The 23497-nt window shown below is 42.1% G+C and overlaps 1 protein-coding gene across 1 annotated transcript in view; it reads right to left on the bottom strand.

Moving 5' to 3' along the window:
• Positions 1 to 23497, bottom strand: part of FAM171A1 (family with sequence similarity 171 member A1) — a 90676-nt gene that overhangs the window by 29326 nt on the left and 37853 nt on the right. The window contains exons 2-3 of the mRNA XM_075705983.1: positions 5526 to 5753; positions 12 to 104 (exon numbers count right to left, since the gene is read on the bottom strand). Of these exons, the coding sequence (XP_075562098.1) occupies positions 12 to 104; positions 5526 to 5753 (321 nt within the window). The remainder of the gene's footprint in view (positions 1 to 11; positions 105 to 5525; positions 5754 to 23497) is intronic.

Genomic DNA, 23497 nt, shown 5'->3' with positions numbered 1-23497 from the left:
AAACAGCATACCTTGAAATCCTGAGACAATCTGGACTACATCGTCATAGACCATTAGAGTAGCTGAGCGTTCAGGAAGAAGGCCGAGACTCAGTGAAGAGAACACTGTGGGAGAGAAGTGGTTTAAGTGGGATATATTTGAATTCTTATAAACATAACTCAACAACAACAACAGCACTTACTGTCTTCTATATTTTTGCAAAAGCAGGCCACCCAGACTATTAAAATCATACTGTATACATGACAGAAACCACGTGCATTTCCTAAACCAAATAATTAAATTGCCAGGGTAATTATTATTGAACTAAATAACATGGTCTATGCTTTGACTCCTGCAAGTCATGCATGGTAGCTCAAAGTGCAGAAGAGTGGAGTGTAAAGCTGGGTTTCGGGTTATAATTCCCAGCTCCACAGAAAGATTTGTCATTACATAAAGAGGAGTGAAAGACTAACTCAGTCTGACTGAATTATTTTTCTGTGAAACGACTATACTTCTTACCTCAGGAAGATTTTAATGAAACTTAACTTTTAAATACTTTGAGATGCTTACATAAAAAGTCATACAGAAAGGCAAAGTATGATGAATAAGTCTGAATAATTTGCTTTAAAATACAGCATGTCCTTACTGAGTCACCACCTACACTACAGAAGTGCTATATATAGCAGAACCACTCTCACTCTACCAGTGGTGTGAAAGGGGACAGATAAATGGTATTTGCTGCAAGAAATCTGCCTACAAGGACCTCCTTTGCCACTGGGTACTAACATTCCTTACAGGGGGCTGTGTCTGTATGCACAGACATCTTCGGAGAATGAAGAACATCATATAATTTCATGCCAAGTTCTTCAGACCCAGAAGACCAGAAATACGTACGGAATTAACCACCGAGCACATCTGAGTCCTGCACCCATGAAAAGAGTTAAGAAGCAGACCTGCCTGCAGTCCATGCATGGCTTTCAAAGATAGAAGGAGAGGAGATTAATGCAGATTAATTTTTGGTAACTGGGCAGCATCCCACATTTGCACCTGGATAGTACTCATCCCATTCTGAAGTGACCACAAGCTGAGGAAGACATTTCCAGAACTGATTAATAAAAGAACAGCGCAAGCTCTTCTGATTTTCTGGAGCTTCACAGACTTCCTCTAAATTAATAGGTATTACTTAATCCAAAAGACCATAGAGATGTTAGCTACAAATAAGGAGACGGTATACTATTTCTGTTTTAAGAAATATATTCTCTTTTTACAGATCAGAAATTTTAGTGTTTGGGAGAAATACAGGAGAAATGAGAAGAAACTAGTAGAAACATACTGATAAGACCCACCATCTAAAAGATGGTCTTAGCAACATATATGAACATTAAAAAAAAAAAAAATATCATGTTATTGCAAGTAGAGCTGAGAATTTTCTTTCCAATTCTCTACATGTGAAACAGATCTCCACATCAGGCAACATAAGTAGGAAAGCCTAGCGTAAGTAGCACCAAGGCCACACAATTACAAAATTTGTTTGTCTTTACTCCAATAACTTAATTTGTATGAAGAAAGCTAATATAATTTAGACACCCTGGGGAGCTCAGTACAATAAACCATGCCAACATCTTCTTCCATATATGCCAGACTATAATGCATATATAACCCCTAAACTTCCCTTGGGCTTTTCTGCACAATCTTTTCTCAGCATGACAAAGGCAGAAAGTCACAGTTTTTAAGGCCAGAAGGATGACTGTGATGATCCAATCTTACTCCTGTATAACCACAGCCTTCCCTGCATTAATTACTGCTTCAGATCCAATAACTGTGCTTAAACTAGAAAACATGATGTAGAAAAAATCCGATTTTCTTTCAAAGGTGTCCAGTGGTGAAGAACACACCGCAACATCGATGTTCTAGTAAATAATTATGAGGGCAGTTAAACTATGTGCCTTTTTACCCATCAAAATTTATTGAGGTTAGACTTGCAGCCATTTGATCTTCTTTTTATACAAGCCTGCTAGACAGAAGAATTCTCTCTTACCCGTTTCCTGTTCTCTATGTGGGTACTGATGGACTATGATCAAATTACCCCATGAACTTTCTCTCTGGTGAACAAAATAAATTAAGCACTTGCAAGTCTTTCCCTGTAAGCCATATTTTCCAACCTTTTAATCACTCCTGATACAACGCAGCAGTTTTAAACATTTTTCTTGAAGCGTGGATTCAGAACAGCACACACTTTTCCCTGAGTGGCCGCACCAAGGACAAGTTCTGAAATACTATACTCCGCCTTCTCAGTCTTTACCTTATTTTACAGCTAAGGATCAGATTATTCTGCTTTCTTGCAGTGCTGCATTGGGAGGTTATTTTCAACCATTCATCTACCACGACTCGCATGTCTTCTGCAGAGTCACTGCTTTCCAGATGAGCTCTCCTCTCCCAGAAATACCACGAGCATCCTCTGCTCCTAGAGCTACATTTCACCACAGTGAATACCATGGTTTGCTTTGACTGACCCTACCAGCTAGTCTGAACCGTGCTGCCCCAGCAGCTTCCCTCTCTTCATTGCACACAATGCTCCAAAAACGTCCTCTTAAAATATGGGCCACCAGTCACAAATTTTTTTCTTCCAAATTATTTACAAAGAAAAATCTATACATAGCTAAGAGAAGATAGATGAGCACATCTTCCGTCATGAACACTTCAACAACTCAAGTGATGATAAATTAATGAACTGTTAATAAGTGGAGTCAGGGCTCTGCTGATAAATAGTTTAATGGAAAAAGAGATCTTAATCTTTTCCTCCTACCATTTATCACTATGTAAATAAATAATCCTCCTGCTTAAGCGGTAAAGAGCTAGCAATTATTTTGGTTAATATAAGAAAAGTTCATTTCTGCTGAATTATGAGAACAGAAAACCCTCGATGCTTACTCCTTAAAGCCATTACAATAGTATCATGAGTTCAGTGGCTGCACAGCTTTTCAGCATAAGATTATAACTAATGCATATTGACTGTGATGGAATGATCCCAATCCTTCAGCAAAACCCTGTTACACTTTAAACATTACCACCCTACAGCTCTCAAACCTACTCCCTGCTCGTGGTTGTCATTTCCACATTTGAAGTAAATGTATCTATAGTTCATTTACCACAGCACACGGGATGGCATGTTAGCTTAAACCACTCCTGTGGGTGGAACGCTGCTCAGCACGGCATCTGCTCTGTGGGGTGACAACTACTAGTACTGTTAAAAGGCATTTTCGGGAAATGAGGATCCCGTTGTACACGTGTGCCCAGACTGCACACTGCAAAAATCCAGATTTAAATATGCTGCCTGTTCCCCATCATTCAACCCAGATTAAAAATAACAACAACAAAATTTCCATGGTTTTCAAAATTTCTATACTGTGCTGGTTACAAGCACAATAGGCATTTAAATATGAACAGTTCCTGGAAAGTTTTTTTTAAGCCTATAGGCATCTTAATCAATACAAAAAGTAACAGCCTAAGTATCTTGGGCCTCAACTTTTATGTCATGTCCCTTTTAAGGAGTAATTCAAAGAACAACCCTATTAAATCTACATGGGGTGTATCAAGTTGTAACTTGTTGTTTCTTTAATCAAAGAAAGGATTAAGTTCAAGGTACCAAAGCAAAAGAAAGGATTCTACTCCCAATTAAATCAATGGCAAACTATCTACCAGTTTCAGAGGAGGAAGATCAGAGGTGAAAGGAATCTATTTTCTGAGTAAGCTCACATTTCAGACGTGGAAAGAAAGATTTTGTGGAAACTGAATACAATTACTGCTCTTTAAACTTCAATGACTTACCAAAACAATAATGCCATGTTTGATTCCCTTCCCTCAAAAATCAATATTTAAGAAAAAAGCAACAAGCAATAAACCTAACCAAACAAACTCCAGGCCATGGAAGAGTAGGTCGCATTCAAAAGATCTAGGGTATGAGTCAGAAAGATGCGAGACACAAGGCAAGAAAAGGTTCAGGCAAGAAAAGGTTATTGCATGCTTTAATCATATATGATTGTGTCTTAAGGAAGTACATGAAGTATGCTGAGGAAGCTGCACTTCATCTTATTTAAACAGAAAAAAACATCAAGGAAGTTTCTAAAGTCACAGAACAATCATGGTTGGAAGGGACCTCTGGAAATCACCTGCTTCGACCAAGCAGGGGGGTGTCCAGTTGAGTTTTGAATATCTTTAAAGATGGAGATTTCACAACCTTTCTGGGCAAGCTGTTCAAATCTTTGACTACTGCTGCTGTAAAGAATTGTTCCCTTTTATTTATTTGAAACTCTCCTTGCTGCAACTCATTTCAGTTGCTTCTTATTCTTTCACTATGCACCTAAGAGCCTGGCTTAGTCTTTGCTATAGCTCCATGAAGTAGCTGGAAAACATGGCAGAATACAGCAGAGGAAACGTGGAAGAAGTCAGTCTATCTTATCTTAAGCAAGCAAATGCAGCTAAGTAAACAGCATATTGAAATATCTAAAGCATAATTCTGGGTTTGAAGAGATTCCAGTTCCTTTCCCCATCTGAAAATGCATTTGCTGCTTGACCTTGCGGCAAGTCACACAGTCCCTCTGGCTATGTTGATATTAATAAATTAAATGGAGCCAAGGAATGGGATTGAACACTGCCCTGTGATCATTTATACTATTTAAATATTAGTGCACTTAAAACCTGGCATGGCTTTGGCCTGGGCTAATTATCAAATCTGAGGTGATATTTAGGTGTGATTTGGGTATAATACAAGCCTGGGACCATCCCCAAACTACTTGGACCCCAACTGTGGCCGGGGATTAAAGGAAAGGCAGATGAAAACTGGGGAGGTGACCTTCATCTAGATGTTAAATCTCAAGGTCTGAAAGCCACCCTCAATCTGTTCTATCTAGCAGTACAGAAACAATGTTCATGACTCAAGTTTCCCTTCCTGTACAACTAATGTGAAGTCTCCCACTTCCCATAAAATTTTGAGGCATTCTGGTAAAAACTAACATGCAAGTATTATTGTTATATTTGGTTGCCTGCGGAAGAAACAAGCCATGCTAATTAAGTTAGAAAAAATCCTTACATCTGGATAACATAACTGCAGATTAAAACTGTCCTACGGACATAGCCAAGCATTGAAAGGCCAGGACTTTTTTTGTACGCTACAGCCTATGGTGCAACAGTTGTTGCTACACCTTGGGAGAGAGTACATCACAGCTGCTGAAAAAAAGCACTTTGAAACAGCGATCCCATAAAGAAAAAGATCTGGAATAGATTTGTATTTTCTGTGGAGCTGTAAGAGCACCAACAGTGGTTTGAAAACTGATGTAGCACTGTATCAAGGACAGCTAGGAGGGGAGCGAATCTCTGCACAGCCCTGATGCCACAGTTTAACTAAGGAAGAAACCTTGCTTTTTTCGAAATGCACAGCCATTCTTCCTCCCACCCAGGATCACAAATGTTAAAACACGTCACACAAAACTGCGTAACTTCCTTTAGATGCAAAATCTTACCTCAGAACAAAAATAAAGATCTCTTACCAGGCAATCTTACAGGTTTCCATGGTGCAGAATTTGGCACATATGCATGTTTACTAGCAGTCACTATCAGCTGATTGCCCAACTTATACTGAAACTTGAGGAAGGCAGTGCCATCTGCTCCTGAGGTTCCAGATGCAATGGAGATCTGGTTGGTAAAAATCTCAATGAAGGCTTCAGTTACTGGCTGATGTGTGCTGGCATCGCTGACATGGACCTTCAGCGTTACTTCTGTAATGACAAACAACCACAGCAATTATCGTCCGAAAAGCTTCTGCAGGAGGCAGCAGTTAGAACATGCTAGCACACCAATGACCAGAAAGACACGGGGTTCAGTGCTAACCTCTGACACTTTAGTGCCAAGTACGACCTCTTGTCCTGGCCTGCAGTTCTCCACTTCAGGCAGTCACTCTTTAGAGACACTGCAGATTCTGCCACAAGCCACACCAGGTCCTGAATTATTGCTCTACTGCTAATCCCAGCTGTGGAGGCATCTACGTTCCACCTACGACCCACATGTGGCGGGGCAGCACATCGCCAGGGGCAGGCAATATTCCTTTTGATGGGCAACATGTCGATCTCACAGCAGCATCGTATTTCTAAATGTGTGTGCTATCAAACATCATGTATTAGTCATGAATAGCACGGCACTGTAACTCTGTGAGGTCCCTGCCTTGCTGTGCCTCTGCTCCAGTCAGCCTTCTCCACCACCAGCGGGGAGAGGCTGGAAGTGGGCTGTGCTCCCTCACCCTTTCCTTAAAACATTTCTCTCTTTGTGTAGCAAAGGAACAGAGGAAATCTGCTGTGATGGAAGCCCAGGAAGAAAGTGGGCAACAGAGCAGGCTGTGTTTAGTTGGAGATTTTGAACCCCAGTGGGAGAGATTTCCCCAGCTGGCGCAGGACTTCCCTGGTGATGTCTATCCAAGACGGTGAAATCCCACAGGATCAGGTCCCTGTCCTCAAAGCACGGGGCGACCAGGTGGGATGCAGAGTGCTAGCAGTGAGGAAGAGAGGAACACTTTCTCCCTTGCCTCCCTGTTCGCTGGTCCTCTTTCCAAAGTGGCAAAAAACATCATAGCCCCTAGCGATATCTGCTTGTCAGCCCTGCCACTACCGTAATTGCCTGTCCCCACACACAACTGGTGGGTATGAGAAGCAAAGAAGTGATGGTTAAGGCAGTCAGGAGAATCATACATCTTGTAGACATGCAGTCAGAAGCTAACACAATGGACTACATTTTCCTTGAGTAATTTGCTGTTTTTCCAGAAACTAATTACTTGTTTAAATGTTTCCAGATGTACAATGTTTGTCCACTCCAGGGCACTCCTATGACTAAACCATGCATAGTGTCACCAGGCTTTTGTTACATAAAGTGGAGTGGCTTATGCAAGACAGTCCCGCTGGAAGGCATTCCTCTATATCTATGATTATTTTTCTGCCCCTCCAAGAGTTCCTCTGCCTCATGCTCTGTAGTAGCAGCTGTTGCCTTTCTTCAGTAACTATGACTTAAATGCAATGCTGTGTTGAAAAGACCCAGCAACAGTCCAATGCCTTCACCAAGCCACTCCTTGGATTTTTTTCATTTACAGCGGCCTTGTTCTCCTAAATGAGTACCTCCCTCCCTCTTTTTTCTCTCCCACTCTCCCCTTTCTCTCGTTCTCGCCCTCATCTTTGGAAATTCTGTTGTTCTTGCATGAAGTCCCCTACCTCAGCTTACTCCATTCCCCAAGGTAGTAGACGATATTTTGCAAACTCCCTTTTTGTGTCAGGGGAATTCAGCCGCTAACAAGCAAGATGCTTATACTCCATGTGCAACTCATTTCTTCATGTGCTGCCCAGAAAAGAGAGCATATATATTGAAAGACAATACATTGCTTTCTAAAGAACAGTGTCGGTGGTACAGTTCTGTTATATTACTACTGTGCATTAGAATTTTAAGAACATATTTTGGTGTAAGCCCTGAGCCAGCAAGACGTAACACCAAGAACAACAAAGAACTTAACCAAATGTCTGTTGTGAATTTCAATACTGAAATGACACAACTGAGTATGCCGAGAAACATACTGTAACAACATAAAATTTTTAAAGGATGTCAGGATCTAATACAAAAACATCAGCACCTCTGTCCTAAGGACATTTCAGCCAGAAAGATACTGGGCCCTTTTATAAGCAGAGACCTTCTGTCTGAATCCTACATTACAGAAAATATAGATATCACACAGCCCTGAACAAAAACCCCATTAGAGAAATTCATTATCATCGCAGCCCTCACTTCAGAACTTGGCAATGGAGGATGCCAGTTTAGACGGGATCAGCATGAAATACGTTCCAGCTATTAAAGATTCTGGACTTGTTCCCAGTTTTGCATTTAGTAGTCAAAGAAAACAACATATATAGAAAAACAGTGCCCATACGCTCTGGTGCGCACATACAGAAGGCCTCCTTAGAAACCTTGCCTTGACCACCAAGCAGCTTGGGAAATCTTGTGCATGTGAAAGGCGGACACATTAATCAAAGGAGGAACGCATATGTATTTATGTATTTACAAACTGTACATGTATTTACAAACGTGAGGGCAAAAAGCAATATAAGTTTTTATTTTCAAAATGTGCAGGAACAATGCGCTTAGATCCAAAGCCAGATAGCTGTGCTGTTAATGTTTCCCACTTTGAATTGCCTAGCAAAGAATGCTGAAGAACAGATGCGGTTAAGAATAATGGGTCATGCATTAAAGAAAAAGCAAGGAAACAGGACAAGCTGAACATTGTGGTTAGCAATTTCAGTAACATGAAAGTTTAGCCTTTTCTAAAACAACCACATATAAGAAGGAACCAAGGAGCTCTGTAATACTAAATACTAATCAAGGAAGAGGATAAGAAAACAACAGAAGTATCAAATCTATTTAATTCCTTATAGACATCCAAAATTCTAGAATAGAGACTACTACTAAAATTGATCAAGAGACGAAGACTGATGAATAAAAATTTTCCTGTATACACAAATCCAGCTCTCTCTTCCCAAACAAGAGAGCTAGCCATGGGTCTCCAGTAGGAAATTCCTTTATCCATCACTCTATAGATGTTTAGGGGCTTCTGTCTGCATCCTTCTCTCTTTCTGATAAGGAAGGACATGGGTTTCCAAAATCCTTTTTCCAAACAAATGACAAAGGGCATCACCCAAGATGGAAGATTGATGTCCTGAAAGGCAACAGACTGGAACTGCTGTTCCAAACTACAGTCCCTACATCAGACACTGGACTTTTTTTCTCTTCCTTTTTAATATTTAACTTGTTTTTTCCCCAAGATGATAGAGAAAATCCAAGCAGCCTGAACAACCCTAATTCCTTTTCATGTGTTATCTTCCCTGACATACGTGTGAAATGTATACAACTTGCTTAATTCGGAGCTTTCTCCCACGCAACAGCTCCTTTTTCGTCTTATCTAACACAGCAGTGAAGTCATGAACACTAAACCTGCATTATCACAGTAATTTCCACAGCAACAGAATGATTACAAGCTTTAAACTGGAGAGAAATTGTTGAAGAAAACTTCCTCTCAAACAGTGAGAGTGATGAGAACAATCTATAAAGAGAGACTACTATGAAAAAGCTACACAGTAAGTTTCAGAATTGTTAGGAGATATTCAGGCACTTCTTGAAGAACGGAAGGACTGAAGAAGGGAAAGAAGAGAGCAGAGTAAGGACAGCAAGTGATCTAAAATCAGTCTGACCTCAAATTAATAGGGAGGTCTTAGACTGAAGCATTAGGTACAGTACAAGAAGTATTTAATTAGAAAAAGTTGCTTAGAAGACTCATTATTAGCTAAGGAATAGAGTCTTTAAAATATCTGGCAAACTTTTTAGTTAGCACTCTCAGCAAAACAGTGGGGATAAAGCAGATACATTATTCTTGAGCCTACCACAGCAAGGAGCTCCCACAGAATTAAAGACACATGGACTCAGAGAAGGAAGGACATCCGCAGTAAGCGGGGAACACAATGGAGGCAGGGAACTGAAAACACTGCAGAAGATGAACTCCGAGAACGTGAACTGCTAAAGAGAAGCGTCCTTCATTCTTCCACAGATCTGTGATACTGTTGTGCTTTCTATTTTCTACTACAGCAGGAATATTCAATCACTAAGCTCTGAAAGAGCTTTCCTCTGTGCTACTAGTGAGGTCCTGAAGGAAGGAAGGGGACGTAAGGGTGCACAGCACTGACGTTTCCTCACCACAGAGCAAAGCAGAGGTGGCTGAGGTGACACACCCCGGGCTGATGAATTCACCCAGGGCAGCTGTGATGTCTCTAACCTCCCCGGACCGGCCAGCCACATTCAGGACAGGCTACGCCCGAGCCGACAGCCCTGTCTAATATACCTGGCTCCTGACCAGCGCGGTGTGAACGCGACTCTTTCAGCCTGGGCTGTCTGGCACGTGGTTCCCTGCTGGCTTGCAGCGCAACGCAGGTGTGCACAGGTAGAGCCAGGGTAATTTGCCTGCACCACTAGCGCATGCCCTGCCATTATATTCCTACAGGAATGTTTCATGTCCAAAGCAAGAGCTACTTATAATGACTGTCCATTTCCAGGAGATAAACCACGGGCAAAGATATCCTGCCCGGATGGGCAAAAAGACTGCGTGTCCCTGTCTAAAAGTGGAGCTAGGAATGGGCCACTTGCATATGTTAAATAGTGCAAGCCATCTGGGAAACCCTGCAACTCTGCTTCAAGGATCCCAAAGCAAAGTGGGAAAAGGAGATTAGTGGGAAAACAGCAAATACAGGGTTACATTCCACAAAAGAGATCAAGGTTGCTGTATGTGTATGCTCAAGCAAGTAAGTCTAACCTAAATCTCTTTTCTTACAGTTACAGTCCTTTGTCTTCTTTCAGCAATCAGATCTTCTTTTTCAAATGAGCGCAAACCAAAACTACCAGTTACAGTGAAAGCAGCTGCTAAGTGTAACTCCCTCTCACTTTTCTAGTACTAAATTTATTGTCAGCTATATAAAAAAAACCCCAGCATCTCCAAGGTTATAATTGGGGAAAGTGAAATAAAAAAAGACCAAAAAACCCCTTACATGTTAGCATTCCAATCCAGAATCCCATCTGTCTTCTTAATCTGATTTTTGGATTTTACTAAGTCTAAACTTTCTCTGAGCAATCCTTCCTGTGCCATCTGCTTTATGAACCATGCTGCCTCCTCTGAAATACAAGTAACCTTAAGACAACTATTTCTGCAGTCGCAACCCCTCTTAAGACTCACAACTCCTCTTTATATTGCTGTGAACTCCCAGTCTGGGAACGGTTTCCTTCAGAACTGGTTATCATCAGTGCTGTCTTCTATAACCAAACTCCTGAAAAGTGAAAAGCACTAGTTTTGTTTTGTTTGGTTTTTTTTGTTGGTGGTGGTGGTTGGGTTTTTTTTCTTTTTAAATAAGCCAGTAATGTTACATAGAAAGAAAAATCCTGAGCGGTCTGAGTGATGGCACACTGTCAGATCTCAAATATTGAAATAAACAGGGAAAAGTTATGACACAGATTGGAAGTCAAAGATCACAATCTTATTTAGATCCCAATCCTTCAATTTGGTTTCTGTGCACACAACCCTCTGTCAGGCAGACTCCCACTGACGTCTGCTGGACAGATGATCTGTTTTGGGAACAGGCTGACACAGGCAGCCGTTATCACTTATCTTTTCCTCTGGGGGTCTCCTATCCATGGACAATGTCAGGATATTACCAAAGAAAGAGATATTAAAGTTATCTAGGTTTTGACTAGAGAAAGAAAACTTCCTGCTCATTTAAAAAATGCCACTATGAACTTTATTTAAAAATGCATCCTCTGCTCTGATTGAGCTTACTGGCAGCATGCCTGGTTTTGAATCCTACATGCTAAATGGATAAGCCTTTCTGCCTCTTAACCTTTTGCCCATGTGTGAGGTCACCCCTCAGCCAAACAATAGGATTTTCGTTTATCTAAAGGAAAACATTTTCCTAGAAAAAGGAGTGTTCCCCATCCCCTAGCCACAGATGCCAACTCAAGCATTTACATACCATCATATCTTTCTGATGTACTGCATCAAGAAGGCTCTACTAACAACCACGCTTCAAAATAGCGGCAGAGTAAGTTCACACAAAAAAAAAGAAAACGTGTCCATAAAACCCCTCCAGAAGCACACAGACTCTGATCTTCATTGATGTCGTCACTGGAAAAGTAAGTTCACAAGTACCACCTCAAACGGCAAACTAGGCGTGTTTGCAGAAGATTCACAGCAAAGACGATGACATCCTCTGTTCAGAACAGGCTCTCATCCACATTACAGGAAAACCAATGCCGCTACACAGCCTTCCCCTCCACCACAGGTGACCAAGGTTTCAACTGGGGTGAGCGTCTGCCACCGACTTCCAGGGAACACGACCATGCAGGGGGTGGGATGCGGGAGGTCTGCTTCTACTCGTTGCCTCTTCAGCGATTCTCGAGATTCTATCAGGGCTGCTGCAGTCCCTGGCATGAAGCAGAAAGATCCTTACTTCTGTCCACAGCACTGGTCAGAACTCTAGTAAGGACCACACAACAGGGCTTGGTTCTCAGGCCCACACCTCAACGATTTAGAAAGCAGAGGGGTTCAGAGAAGAGCCACATAAAAATCCAGGCAACAGGGAAGCAGCCTTGGGACTGGCCATCTGAAGAACCCGACCTCTTCAGTTATCGCGAGAGAAGGTTGGATCGCTGTGCGTAACAGGGAAACTGCAAAAAACAAGTCAGCTGAGGACCTTTAGTCTTGCTGACAGAGATACAGTATGACGTGACAGCTGTAGCCTGAACTTAGGCAAATTCAGGTGTTATTTCTTAGCAACAAGAAAACAGCTTACTAGGTGGCAGATTCACTCGTGCTGACAGACTACAGGAAGATTTTTTTTTTTTTTAAATAGCTTTAATTTTAGTTCTAGGTGTTTAATTAAGGCTTACAATTAATATTTAATTCTGGAGTTAAGAGAACTAATGTTTGATTCTAGAACTTTTATGAAGCCAGCCCAAATGGTTCTCTGCAGTGCTTCTTTTTAGCACTGCAATCTGAATTTGCTAAACACTTTTCTGCTTTACAGGCCATGGGGAAGACTATCAGTATGGTCCTCTGAGCACTTGTAGTGTGATGACTATAATTAACTCTCACACCTCAGAACTCAAGAAGGAACTTTTTTCCCCAAACGCACAACTGACTCGGATTTCTGAGTTTTTTCTTTTATTTGTCTCCCTTGCTCTTCCTCAGAAACAGGACAGATCCAATGCAATGGGAGCAGCATAGTCCAGTCTCTTAGCTGGCACAGAGAAGCCCCTCTGTGACGCCCGATCAATGCATCTTGCTTACCCCATCTCAGCGGACAAGCAGGGTTGTGGAGGAGGCTGCTCTCCAGCGGCACTTGAGGTTTTTTCGCCCTTCTCTACAGCACAGTGCGATTCATCTGCATTTCTCATCTAATGTTTCTTGCCACTGCAAGTGCCTCAGGCATTGCTGGCACTGTGGCTGATTCCTCTAGTGCACAAGAATTTAATTTCCAGGGGACTGAAATGGTTTATCTTAACTAAAATAATTAGACTCAATCCTCAATATTCAAATAAAGCACAGTGGTCTGTGATATGCAGGTCAGACAGGAACCCTACTTGCCTCTTCAGGTTTAAAATCTTTTAAACAAAGCATTTGGAAACTAAAACAACAAAGACATTAGTTTATCTCAAAATACGTTACCTAGTCATGATAATGCACAGAAATTTTAATAAAATGTCACAAAAGGAACTCTAGTATAAGAACTAGAGCAATTTATGTAATCTCCAGTGACAACCAGGCTATTCCACAACCATGAATTCAAGGGTGAGGGTGGGGCAGTTAAAGGATAATAAAATAAAGACATTCATCACACAACTGCCCAAAATTTAAAAGAGGATTTGCATATCCTGACCTGCTAGTGCCTAGAGCATTACCACCAAAATTAATTTCTTGGAAAAAAAGGTAGGAATTTGCTTTAATTAAAAAAAGTGGGAGCCATACGCATAATGCCCAGATGAGACTCTGATACCCTATTGTTAAGTGATTAAACAAGCATTTATAATTAACTTGAAACTCACACGGCTATGAAACTCATGAATAGCAATAGTTGCATTAACAGGTCTGCCTTTGATCTCTACAGGAACTGTGCATGACACAAACTAATTTCAGTTCCAAACCTTGTCTTTGAGACATGGAATTATATAAAGATACTGTCATGGAGCGCAGATGGAAGTTGAGTTTCAAAGCTTTAGCTTGCCACACGCATAATGCATTCTTTACAAGACATGAAAAAGTAATCCCTGCTTAAACCCCTTTTTTTTCCCCTAATAAGACTCCTTTGAAACTCTGTTTGGAGATCAATATGGAATGAAAAGTTAATGCACCAATATTTTTCAGTTGCTGAGCATTAGTTCTCCACTGACTCACACAAGACCACAGCTGATTTTGCAACATCAGCTCTGAGGATAACAGCACATTGAGCTCAGCTGCTGCGCAGCTCACAGGGATTTTAGGCCAACTTTATACCTACTGCACCACCAGTCTAGTTTGGGGGCGGGGGGCAGAAAGGAAAAGCTTGGATTTGCTTAGCCATGAATGGATGTGTTACATTTTCTTGGAACAACTTTTCCCTAACTCTATTAATAACAGTATGCATCTGATGAAAACAATTTAAAGCAGATGTATTCTACGTTTAAGTAAACCAGTGTATGTGTAATGGGGCAGGGAGGAGACAAGCACTTTTCTTTTTTTTTTAGGTTTAATCTCTACTTATTTCCAAAACCTGTTGTGAAAGCAAAGCTAGATGTCACTTTGGAAGAGTGTAGTCTTACTTGAGTTGTTTGTCTTTTGTTTTAAACAAACCACTGTAACAGTTCAAACAAACCCAACTCAAGTGACTCTCTATATTCCCATTGCAGGCCGCAGTGCAGACTTCCACTTTCATCTCAGTGCTCCACTGACGTAAGCTAATGCAGGTAGAGAGGCAAATTCTTGTGTTAAAATTTCATCTAGGCACTTGCACGTTCTCTTTTTTCAAATAGCTAAATAGTCAATTTATATTCACTTCATTCCTTGAAGAGGTTATCCCCAGCTGGCAGACAGGAAAATTAAGCATAGGTGAAGCTCCACATGGTAACAACCTCATTCCTCCAGCCCAGCCAGCCTGAGCAGAGAGCTCTGTAGGGCGATGAGGAGCTCAGCACCGCTGCTCAGCCACGCCAGGGCAAAACCAGGAGCAACCTTTCCCCTCCCACCTCCGTGGCCTGGCTGTGGACTCTTGCTCCTCCTCTTGTGCCGCTCTACTGCTCCTTGGCCCTGTCACCGTGCCGGTTCCATTTACTAACCCAGCACAGCACCAGCCTAACAAGACGAACGGCTTGTTGCCAGGTTATCGGGTTGAACTGCTGAAGCAATGCGGCCCCAAGTGCCAAAATCAGCAGAGCGGGCAGGTGTGGGGGCGGAGAGGCATGAAGTCTTCTGGCCAAGGGCAACACTGGCGGAGGAAAAGAAGGGAATCGGGACCACCCCTGCTGGTTCACGGGCGATTGGGTCAGCTCGGCTGTACCACCGAAACACACCCCAAGAGTCCTCCTCAATAACGGCACCCCCATGGTCACTTCGGAAGGCTGCCTGTCCCTCGCCTGACTTAGCAAGCTTTAGGTCAGTATTTGACATGAACAGTTGTGGCAGACCTTTATTCTGCGTTACTCCCCAAATCCCAAACTGAATCCCAAACAACTTCCCGACTACCACGCCTCTACCCCTGCATACCAGCACTGCAGCAGTAAAATAGCCTGGTTCCATAAGGATAGGACACTTGTGACGATGCCAGGGAAGGGCTTGATCTGGAGGAGTGAGGACTTTTGCACAGGCACTATGCAGGGTTTACAACCGCTCCTGAGCACACACAAACCTCTGCAGCCACAGGTGGCATTTCTGTCTGGGTGGAGGGAGGAGGTTACCATTTGTTCCTCCTGACCCTAAAAAGCACATTTTCATTAACATCTCTACATGCCAGTTGCTGTGACTTCTGTTTTCTCCTCACTATAGCACTAGGATTAATTGCTGCCTTCAAAGTTGTCTCTATAGAAACTTTCTTATCCTCCAAAAATATTTATCATGTTTCCAAGTTTTAAAGATTTTTCTGTTCAAAACTGTTTATATTTCCTCATTTGGAATAACTAAAAAAAAGGAATTAACCTGTGATCTAGGTCTTCTTCTAGATAGTGAATAAAGACTTTAAATAAAATACGACCCACTACAGTTCCCTTCATCCTGACACTGTAAAGCATCCCCAGCTTGACACACGGCCATTTGTCATTACCCTTTTTTTACTCCTTCATCCAACCTCAGTCACACAGAAGAAGCCTTCTCATCCAAGTCAATTAATTTTTCAATTAATATTTTTGAACCAGGTTGCTGTACTGTCTCCATTTCAGCTGTGATGACTGCATATATATGCAAAGCATTAACAACTGACTCAGCGACCAAAAGTTGCTTCAGTTTAAATTATCATAACAGCCATGGTGATCTTAATTCTTGGCAGGGGATTAATTTTAGGGCTGTTAAGATTTCTTGAGAAAAAGATTTCTAATCAGACTAAAATTGTGAATTTTAAAAAATGACTTTCTATTCCCCTAGACTAGAAGTCACTTATGTAAATCAGAAGTTATTGGCTCTTCCACAATTTCACAATCATAATTGGAAAGTACCGTTATAGTTACACTTGCAACATTTATCTTTCTTACAGACTCATTTTATATAAAAAACACAAAGCAACAATGACCAGGGTTTTGATACGCTGCTCATCCAGCTTATATAGCCTTCCACGATTGGGAAGAGCACTGGAGCATACCTTTGGATTTCTTGGTCACCTCACAGCTCCAATTCCCAACGGAGCTTATCACAGTCCCATGACTACCACTGTAGCTAGGAGACAAAGATTTTCAACCTGGACGTCTGTGGTCCAGGCTTTGGGAATGTTTGAAAGTGACTTGGAGAAGCACGTTTGTTTAGGTTGTATAATTGCCTGCCCGGGGGGGGCCTGAAGGGGACAGCACTCTGCTGAAGGACCCTTGGGGTTCACAAATCAGAATGTTGACAACCAAGGAACCACAGCAGAAATGGCTGATCAAACAAATCAGTGAATTATCTGTTCTCTTTAGAGATAAATCTCAATGTAAAATGCTGTCAACTGGGCAATAAACGATGGAAGAAGGCTGAGAGTAGATGGGCAAGGGCGATGTGCCCTGAAGCTCAGGGAATAACGCAGGGTGTGACTGACACAGCTGCTGCAGACAGAGCTGACTTTATCTCAACACAAATGGGACCCGAGGGTGGCCTTTGTTTTAGATGAACAGCTATATTAGTTGAGGGGATCAAGTCTTTCTCCCCGAGTTCATTAAAAGAGTGAGAATGTCTCTCAGACCAGCACAGGGAGGGGGTGTATATGTGGCTCAGCCCAGCATAGAGTATAAAAACTGAACAAAAGAAATACATAAATTCGAAGAGAGCAACAGGCTTGAGCTGGTTTCAACCCACATATTCCTTCCCGGTGGCTGGTATTGCCCAGAGTCATGATGGTGAGCATGTATTAGAGATAGCAACAGGGATCACAATTGGTGTTGCAATAGAACTGTTACTGCCATTGCTCTATTTCCTATTTGCTAAGTGCAAGTTACATTCATATTGTGATTGCGGTATATTTTGTGTCACTGTGCTAAATCAAAAAACCCACGTAACGGTAAATATCTTCAAATAAGTACATTTGATATGAAACATTATACCCTCCATGTGTGGGCTACCTAAAAGAGCCCAGTCAGAAAGTACTGGACTCTGACAAATGCTTGTATTATTTACTAGTTTGCCTATTTGACCACAGAAAGGGGTTACTGCTTACACTCTGGCATAAACCCATTTTAGATATTTATAGCTGTAAACATCACTATGCTTAAGCTCTCTCCCACAGCCCAGAATGCCTCAGGTTCTTTCATTTTACCTCTTCTGTTTCTTATACTCGTGCTGCAAAACACACATCTGTTTAAAAGTAACACTATCACGAAGGGCTGCTAGCATCCTTAGTTTGACAAATACGTCCACTTTCCCATTAACAAGCAGATACGTAGAATTGAAAACATTCCAGCGGCATTCTCTGGTTCCTTGGCGCAGACATCAACATGAATATTTTGTAGGCCATTCAGTCTATGCATTAAGCAAGCATTTTAAAGTATTACAGGGGTTTAAACAAACAGCTGTATGTTTGGAAAGTGATCTACTGCGTACAAGCAATGTTTAAAGGGGAAGCAGGAGGAAGGAATTTCTAAATAACCAAATCATACAGACTCTAAACTTATGTGCAGAAGCTACATTAACAGGATGTGCTGGGGAAATTTGCTGGGAAGCAAATGAAAAAGTACATATACAAGACCAACAATCAACTTCTGAAAGGGCGAAATATGCTCTATTATGTTGTGCCTAAGATGAATATATAGTTAGCAGATGAAGGGTTCATGTATGTTATGCATACATGTACACATATATGTATACTAAATTAAACTGAAAATGCAAGATACAGCTAATCACACTAAAAATGACAGCATTTACTTCAAAGTCTCCTCAACACTATCAGTCCATATCACTGCCCTGAAACCCATTCTAAAAAGAAGTTTATAGATACTTTCTTGAAGTTAAGAAAATAGGTATTTCATGCAGGGATATAATCTCTGGGGTTTTTTTTTTTTGTTTGCAATTAACTCTGTTCTCACACTTACAAAGGAACTGCTAAGAAAAATACCAGTACACAACAGTTAACCAAAATTTTAAAGGAACGAGCCCAATAAATTTAAAACTTATTCTACCATATTAAGTCATAAATACAATTCCAGTGAGTACTACAGGAGTGCTAACCACTTTGTAAATATGTAAAACAGAGATATCAGAATCCTCATCTTTCCTTCTGGAATTTAACAGCTTTAGGAAATCTATAAATATCAATTTTCAGCAGTATCATGCTGCGTATTATTTTATGTGACATCCACTTCTCTGAACTACTATACACTTAAAGTTCAGATAATTTCAGCATGTCCTGGGATTTGGGAAATTAACATTCTGCAATACAAAAATAAGGTATTCTTCCTGCTTTGCTCAGCATATGTTCTAAATAAAAACTGCTCTTCACTTCCGTCCCGTCCCGTCCCCCCCCCCCCCCCTTCACGTTATGCCCTGGGAAAAAAAACCCTAAACGCGTAACCCAACGTGTACGTGTGCGTGTGTGCATATGCACGCTCACAACCCACAGCAAGCAGTTTTACTGCTTTTCAACAACTGGTCTAATAACCCAAGCGGCCGGTTGTTCTCTTGAGGTTACAAAATTACTTAAGGGAAGAGTGAAAGGAAAGGAGATTGCTATTATTGCTCAAAGCCAGCCCAAACTCCCAGGCAGCCTCGTGCTACTGTACTAGCGCTACAGAGACTTCTAGCCATCAGCTGGCAGAGCACAATATGCACTGTTTTAAAGAGCTTTCAACGTAGAGAGGTTCAGAAATCTAGCAGCACCCATCCAGTAGGAACTGGATGCCTACTCCAAGGATGCTGACAATCACCTGAGTTGTCTTAGACGTTTACAAAGAGCAGACCCACTTTGGGTCCACTGCTCTAGTACAGTATCAGCCAACCCAGTGCAGCAAAATAGCGCCAGTTCTGATTCCATGTAGTTACAACAAAATTATCCAGGCACATAAGCATCCTCTACTCACATACATGCGGATGCAGTATAGGAGAGACAAAATAATTAAAAATCAATTTCAAATTGCCTTAAATGGCAATGTAAAACAGCATAATCTGCAGACTCAAGTTTCTCCCAGAAATGGCTGAGTGATGCTAATGCCAAGACATTCAATGTGAGCAAGAAGGATTTTAACTTCGGCTTTGGACCATTCAATCAGATACTCCCATCCGAGCGGGTAGTTAACTAAATAATTATTACTTGCCACCCTTTTTCTTAACAGCTAATGTGAATGAAAGAACCTTTAATATTTGAACTTCTAGTTCATCTTTCTGGCCATTAAATGAATATTAAAGTTGGGCTGAAATTATTTTGTGGTTTTATTCACAAGGACCACAAAAACCTTGGAAAAGTAAGTAGCACGCAATATGCAAGATAATAACTGAGGTAATTCTTATGTTACCTGCAGTACCAAAGCCAAGCAAAATACATTTCATATTCTTTTAAATGGGTATGCTTACATATAAAACATTGCTGTCTACTTTGAAGGCTGCTTGTGAAATTAGTTTTTGTTACTGCCATGTTAAGACTGCAGTGAGGTGGGTGGAATTTCTTAAAATGTCTTTTCAACTAGGAACCTCAGCAAACATACTTTCCAGAGCCACTGCTCCAACTCTCTTGGTAGGAGGGACTTTTAGAAAATCAAATAGGTAGCTGTGAATCATAACGGGTGAAACTTCATGATTCACTTAGGGGTGCAGTGCTAAACTTGCCATCAACACAGACAGTGGTAGGAGCAGATGGCTTTGCGGGCCATAAGCTACTTCTGCACCATGCCTACCCTTTTCCAAAAATTAGAGGGGTTTTCTGGCAAAATGCCCTGGAGACTGCCCATTAACACCAGCTGTAGCAAAGCCTGGACTCTGAAGACAAGTGGCCTTGGCCTTGATGGTTCTCCCGTTTCTGCTGCCCAGGCTAGGTCAGAGGAAAGGGTCTGCAAAAGGCAGCTGCGGTCCAAGCCAGGAAGCCTCTCTGGCAGGCAGAGCACCTTCCCCAGCCCAGGCTCCTGGTGCAGCATAAGGTGCACGAGGCTGATGGTCTCACCCAGGAATCCCGGGCTGGGGATCCGCTCTTGTGCTGAAGTCCTACAACAACCTTGGCTTAAAACGATCGCCTCTTTGTGGCCTGATGAGCTACCGCTGAAATAACCTGAACAAGACGACAAGATGTGTTTAGTGCCTCAGCTATGATTTTTCAGAGCTGTCTGTCAAACACCTTGCCTTATATTTAGGTACCTTTGCCTCACTATCCTCCCACTCCAAAACTCCATCACTTAACTGATATACGTGTTTTTAAAAGGAAAAAGAGAAAGCTTTGCTAGACATGAATTCAATCAAACGATTAAAATTAAAAACCTGGGGGGGGGGGGGGGGGGGAAGCTTTTACACTAGAGAAATACATCTTGTTTAAGCTTAGTTTTATTTAAATAGCAGTTATAGCCAATTACAGCACATGTGTTTAAATAGCAGTCCTGCCACAGTTTAAAAAAAAAAAAAACCAAACCCACCCTAACAAAACACATATATTTTACTTTCGGCTCTCTTTGCAAAAGTCTGAGACAACCCATCCCAAGTTTCACATGAGATTGTACCAACCTGCAAAGAAATAATAGGTTTCAGAAGTTCATCCTACAAAGTGCACAGAAATTTGCAATTGCTTTTTAAATTAAGACTACTCATTTTTCAACAGCTTAATTGCAACCCTTACTAACTTTGCTCCCCAAAAAAGTCCTCTTGAAAATATGCATCGTTTTTAGATCGCTTACTGTGGTGACAGCAGGCACGCTGATTCCAGCAAGTGTGGCAGCTCAGTTCTGAAGTTAACAAACATTTGTCCCAAATCAATGAAATCCAGAGTTAGAAGCAGCCCACAAAATCATGTAGCACAATATTTTGAATATTTGGAACATGGTATGACCACGAAGTTCAGAGCAGCAGGAAACCCACTTGATACACCAGAGTCCTGGAGCTCCCACATCTAGGGTGAAGAAAACACAGGTTCCAGCAGACTCACAACAAAACGAGCATCTTCTCTCATTTTGTGTGGGCAGCCCTAATTACTCTTGCATATCACTCATTTGCAACAGTCAACAGATGGGTACTTGACCTACTCCCTTTCAAGGAAAGCAATCAACTACCAGTCTATTTTGTTTTTCATTGTAGTATTTTTCAGGCTCTGTACAAAGCCCTTGGACGTACAGGTTACATCAAGAGATTCACAAATGACACCTCAAAAAGAGCAAGTATTAAAAAAGCAAGCCATGAGGCTTACCGGTGTTATACTGGAACTTTTTTATATTTTTAATAGGATCCATAAAAGCATAAGGACTGAAAACTATTGCTGAATCATAAAGGAAGTCTATTAAAGATGACAGTGGGGTTGCTTCTTGGTTTGGGGTTCTTAAGCTACTCACAGACTCGACTTAGGAAAGGAGCTCCAAACTAGGAGAAAGAAAAATTGTGCGATAACAGAAGGTGAAAATGTAATGAAGATAGGGCAGCATCTAGCTTTCGCACGTGTTAAATTAAAGCCTATGAATAAATTTATTCTAACAATTTGTTAGCTTGCAGAGGATCTACACAAGGTTTTGTGTTCAGTGGGACTTTCTCCTCATATTAGATAAAAAAAGATGAGTGAATGCATCCCTGTGAAGGGAAAGGCCTTTGGACTGAGCTGGTGTGAGCAGTAAAGGGGCTTTAATGCTGCAGGCAGACAGCTAACACAGCTGCGAACCCACCCGGTTACCTGCCACGTCTGTCAGCTTGGGTAGGATGGGAGGGGACAGGAAGACATGGGAATAGGTGGACATTCTCCCTCCATCCACTGCAACAAGGAAATGAGAATGAGGAGAGATGCTTACAGGAAAGTCATAGGTCTGCCGATGCTGTCCCTCTGTCTTGCTGGAGTATTTAAAAAAAGAAGAGGGTGGGTGGGTGGGTGGGGTGGATTTTCTCCCTGAATATTAGAGCCTTCTTCCTTTGCAAGTCTTTATCATATTCCAGTAATTCCCAGCAGTTCTAGATATGGCTGTTACAATTTGCTCTTACTTGGACCTGCCTTAAAATTCATCCAAGAGTATCAAGAGAAGGAAGACGCAGAGAAGACTTTTTTCCTTGGTGCAGTAGTAAAAGTATAACGTCTACACAGTGCCACAGGCCCTGCTCACTGATACACCCATCGCTCCGCTTTCCTGACCTGCCAAGGTCTTACCTTCAGGAGGGAGGTATAAGGCAGCAGAGGCAGCGCACAGCTACGTTCCCGACAGATAGCAAAGAGCAGCTGGGCTTCCTTAGTGCTCTGCCGGGGGGCTGCCCCAGCCCCCATCGTCGGACCTACACGCTTCATTGACATCATCCAAGACTCACTCCTCTTCCAGCACGTCCACCCCAGATACTGCCAACATCTGCTTTAGGCCAGAACACCTTGGCCTTTTGACTCCCCTTTCTCTTTGGGATCATTTGCTACGTTTTATTTATTACAGCAGCTGGCTGTTCAAGTTTAAGATCCTCCTACGCATGTGGGGTTTGTATATGCAAAGTATCATCTCCCCCTGCATGTGGGAGTGTTGGAACAAAACAAAAAAAAAAAAAAAAATTTGAGTGTTTCAGGCTGCTCCCTTTGATTTGCACAGGACTACATTGCTGCTGCATCCCAAGACGCTTCAGTCCAAGGGCTGTATGCAGCCGTACTGTCGCGGAGCCAGGCTGCAGAACGGGGCAGCTCTGCTCAGCAGCCGGCATACTCTCCTGCAAGCCCACCGGGTCATTTTGGCCTCTTACCTCCCACCGATATCACCCTCACCCTGCCATCTCAGGGCTCTCAGCTAGCTGGCAAGGAAGTGAGGTGGAGAGGGGAGAAAAAAATAATCCAAGGCTCTGCCTTCTCCCTTCGCAGCAGTCAAGACAGGTTCCAAGAGATAGAAACACTTCTCTACCCACGCATTGTGCTCTGATGCTGCCCAGGGACTGCAGGAATATTACACCCCTCTCCCCATCCCTCCCTCCCTCCCTCCCCCCGAGACACAGTGACTCATACCAGCACTGACTTCACATCATGCACACATCAAAAACAGCAGCAGGGTATCAGGGGGTGGGGGGAGGTACATCCAACAGCGTGCCCTGAAACCACCCGAGTTGTGCAAAAAAGCCACC

This window comes from Pelecanus crispus, chromosome 2, assembly GCF_030463565.1.
Source record: "Pelecanus crispus isolate bPelCri1 chromosome 2, bPelCri1.pri, whole genome shotgun sequence".
NCBI classification, from domain to species: Eukaryota; Metazoa; Chordata; class Aves; order Pelecaniformes; family Pelecanidae; genus Pelecanus; species Pelecanus crispus.
This window is presented reverse-complemented; position numbering and strand designations above follow the sequence as displayed.